A 3081-nucleotide genomic window follows, 5' to 3' on the forward strand; every position below is an offset into this window, starting at 1 on the left:
GGGTACCCATTTTATATTCTATGTAGCTCATTTACCCTCATCCCAATTTCAGGTTAAGTTGACATTTATGCCCTAAAAAAACTTCTATAAAATAAAATTAGTGTCTTTTTTACTAAACGTAATGCGAAGACACTTAAGCTCCACTCATAATAGTATCTGAATTCAAGTTACGAGGTAATATTTGCCACGTGGTAAGTGTTGACAGGACAAGATCATGGTGACTCAGATTGCATTTCCACAACTCAAGCATCAAAGCACACCTTTTCCCAACTTTAAGGATAAAAAAAAGATTATCAGTCAATCACCGTAGCCATACATTACAAGCCACCTTTTTCTTATCAAACAGTCGTAGGTTACCACTAGCCACTAGGCATGTGCAAACACAACCACTATCTTTCAACTCAAACCTACCCTTTTATCAAACTAACTTCCACCACAAACCACTTTAATAATTCATTCAATACTCTTCACAAATCTTCCCTTTACTCGTTTTCTCGTGTCTGCTCTCGCCTTCCGTGACTCGTATCGGATGCACTTGTCGTACCTATCACCATTTTAACGCTATTCATCATAACCAGCAGAACTAGACTGGACAGGACTAGACAAGCTTTATAGATATGAAGGGCATTTACGTCTTTTGCATAAACGTTAACAAGTTCCTATAATCCTATCCCACCTTTTTTGGGTAAAGGACAAAAAAAAGTTGAGATTTTTGTCCCCATTTGTCAGTCCAGTCCAATGTACGCCAAACGCAGTACAACCTGTTCTGTGTCTTGTCATGTAGTGTGTACCTTCGTGTTTTCTTTTTCTCCTTGTAACGTAACATTGCGTTACATCTATTTTGGGCAAGTTGTTGCGGGTCTACTTTGGTTGTTGCGGGTATTTCCATTCCTTGATTGGTTGCTAAAAAGTGTTCCATCATTTGACCATCAATTGTGGGATTACTTCTATTGGTTTCCATCATTTGTGTTTCAGCTCGGTTGTCGCTCTCCATAGTTGATATGCAACCCGATATTTGCTTCTGAAAAGGAATAGCAATGTATTTTTGTTACTTTGTTTATTACACCGAGGTTAAAATTAAACCTTCTTTTGGGACAAATATAGAAAAATGAATCAGGATAAGGGGAATGCAATGTTTTCTACTTCTAAAACACTTAGAATTCTATCCGGTTCTAATTCGAGCCTGATGTGAATGCAAACCTCTTAACAAGACTTTCATCCACAAAGAAATAGACAAAATGGTTTTGAGAAGTAGCAAAGTTTCATGAGTTTCTCGAGTACCCATAATTACCATTCAAAACCAAATGAATAACTTGGGGTTATAAATGCAAGTAGATAGAAGAAACACTAAGTAGTACAAGATGCTTACATTTTGTGATGTGGTGCCAAAAGATATGTTTATGGCATCCATTTCTTTTAAAACTTCCATTGTTGTGAAAGAAGCATCCTCAACAAGGTCAGTACAATTGTTTATTGCAAAGCCAAGATTATCACCTCCTGCCTCAGAAGATCTTGATCTTCCTAGATTAAAATCCCATATCTGAAATCAAAATGGTAATAAAGATGAGCCTTTATAGTTATATCCCACTTCATGTAACTACTTATCTTATATCCCCACAATAAAGTGGCAACAAACATGTGTTGGCACAAATCACAATATAGTTTGTAAAAGTTTCCATCTATAGAAAGAAATACACAAAGAACAAGAATTTCTGGTACTTGATGATTAATCTTTAATAAGTACAAAATAAGTTAGCCAAGACTGGTGGTGACTATAGATGATTAGATGGACACCAATTGTATTTGTTGCTGTGTTTATGCACCTCCAGTACTAGAGCGAATGTAAGATGTTAATTTCTTAGGTTTTGTTGTGACGCAGCCTAAAAGGTAAGAACAAATATGGATAGCGATTGTTTAATTGGTTTTATAACAAGATCAAGAGTAATATGCGGTAATGTTTTTATCAATTTTCTAATCAAGTTATTTAATTCCAAACCTGACTGGTTTGGCGTTTAGGGCTATAGCTCCACATGTTACTAAATTCAGTGATACCCCCATTATTCGCTTTTGAATTCGCGGGATTCTGGGGCGGCATAAGCAAATACGTTAATGGAGTTTGCTGATGCAACAGATCCTTATCGTCTTGTTCCTCATACTCAAAACCTTCTGAAATATCCCTCGGACCACATCCACTCGGTGTTTGAGGCCCCAATTCAGCTCCATCTCCGTCAAATCTTTCTTTCGCAAGCTCCACCAGCTGCTTATACAAAACTTTATTATGAACTCCGCAACCCGAACCTCTAGATTTCCAGTCAACGCTCGGAACCTCATCATAACAAGGAGTTTTCTCATGTATCGTTGCTAAATCTTGAAAATTCGTAGTGGAATACTTACTTTCACACGAATTGCCGTTAGAACCAGAAGATTTCAGATTAAATCCCCAAATCGAGGCCAGCTGAAGAGGGGAAGGGCAACCGGAGAACTCTTCAACAGGCACACGACTGTGATAAGAGGAAACGGAGGAGTCTCCATGGAAATCGTGATCACAAGAGGTGCAGAGGAGAAGATTATCAGTTGAACAGGCGACGGAAACGGCATCAGATCCGCAGTTGTCACAGATCTGAGAACGGAAGTGCTTGAGAGATAAAGCATTTGCAGAGTGTACGGCGTTGTCGCAGAACAAACAAAGCTTAGCCGAATCGGCTTTACAGTACAACACCGCCGATCTCTGATTACAGAAATCACAGACACAAGACATAATCTGATCTCTGAAGCTTTTAGGGTATTGATGATGAAGATTGAATTTGTGATGAAAACGATAAAGGGTTATAAAAATCTTGGGAGGATTTGGGAAACGACAAATGGGGCTTTTTCTGCCCGAAAAGGATTGTTTACGTGGTATATTTATTGCTTTCGTCAACGCTCCCGATTTTGACTAAGATTAAATCAACAACAAATTTTCACGTGTTTTTAATCTGTTTTAACTTTAAGTAGCAAATTATTGGAATTCACTTTTTATTTATGGTAATCATATTTATTATCTGAGGAATCATAACTTACAAGATTGGCTTTTCCGCTTTT

General features: G+C 37.7%; 1 protein-coding gene across 1 annotated transcript; it reads right to left on the bottom strand.

The window, feature by feature from the left end:
• Positions 1-242: 242 nt before the first annotated feature.
• Positions 243-2879, bottom strand: LOC111900803 (zinc finger protein CONSTANS-LIKE 14). Its single transcript, XM_023896684.2, has 4 exons — positions 1997-2879; positions 1370-1540; positions 792-1021; positions 243-544 (listed from the first exon to the last, which is right to left on the bottom strand). Exons 1-4 carry the CDS (start codon positions 2756-2758, stop codon positions 454-456), a joined length of 1254 nt encoding a protein of 417 aa, XP_023752452.1. The 5' UTR covers positions 2759-2879; the 3' UTR covers positions 243-453.
• Positions 2880-3081: the final 202 nt, after the last annotated feature.

The sequence above is a fragment of the Lactuca sativa genome, chromosome 3 (assembly GCF_002870075.4).
Source record: "Lactuca sativa cultivar Salinas chromosome 3, Lsat_Salinas_v11, whole genome shotgun sequence".
NCBI lineage: Eukaryota > Viridiplantae > Streptophyta > Magnoliopsida > Asterales > Asteraceae > Lactuca > Lactuca sativa.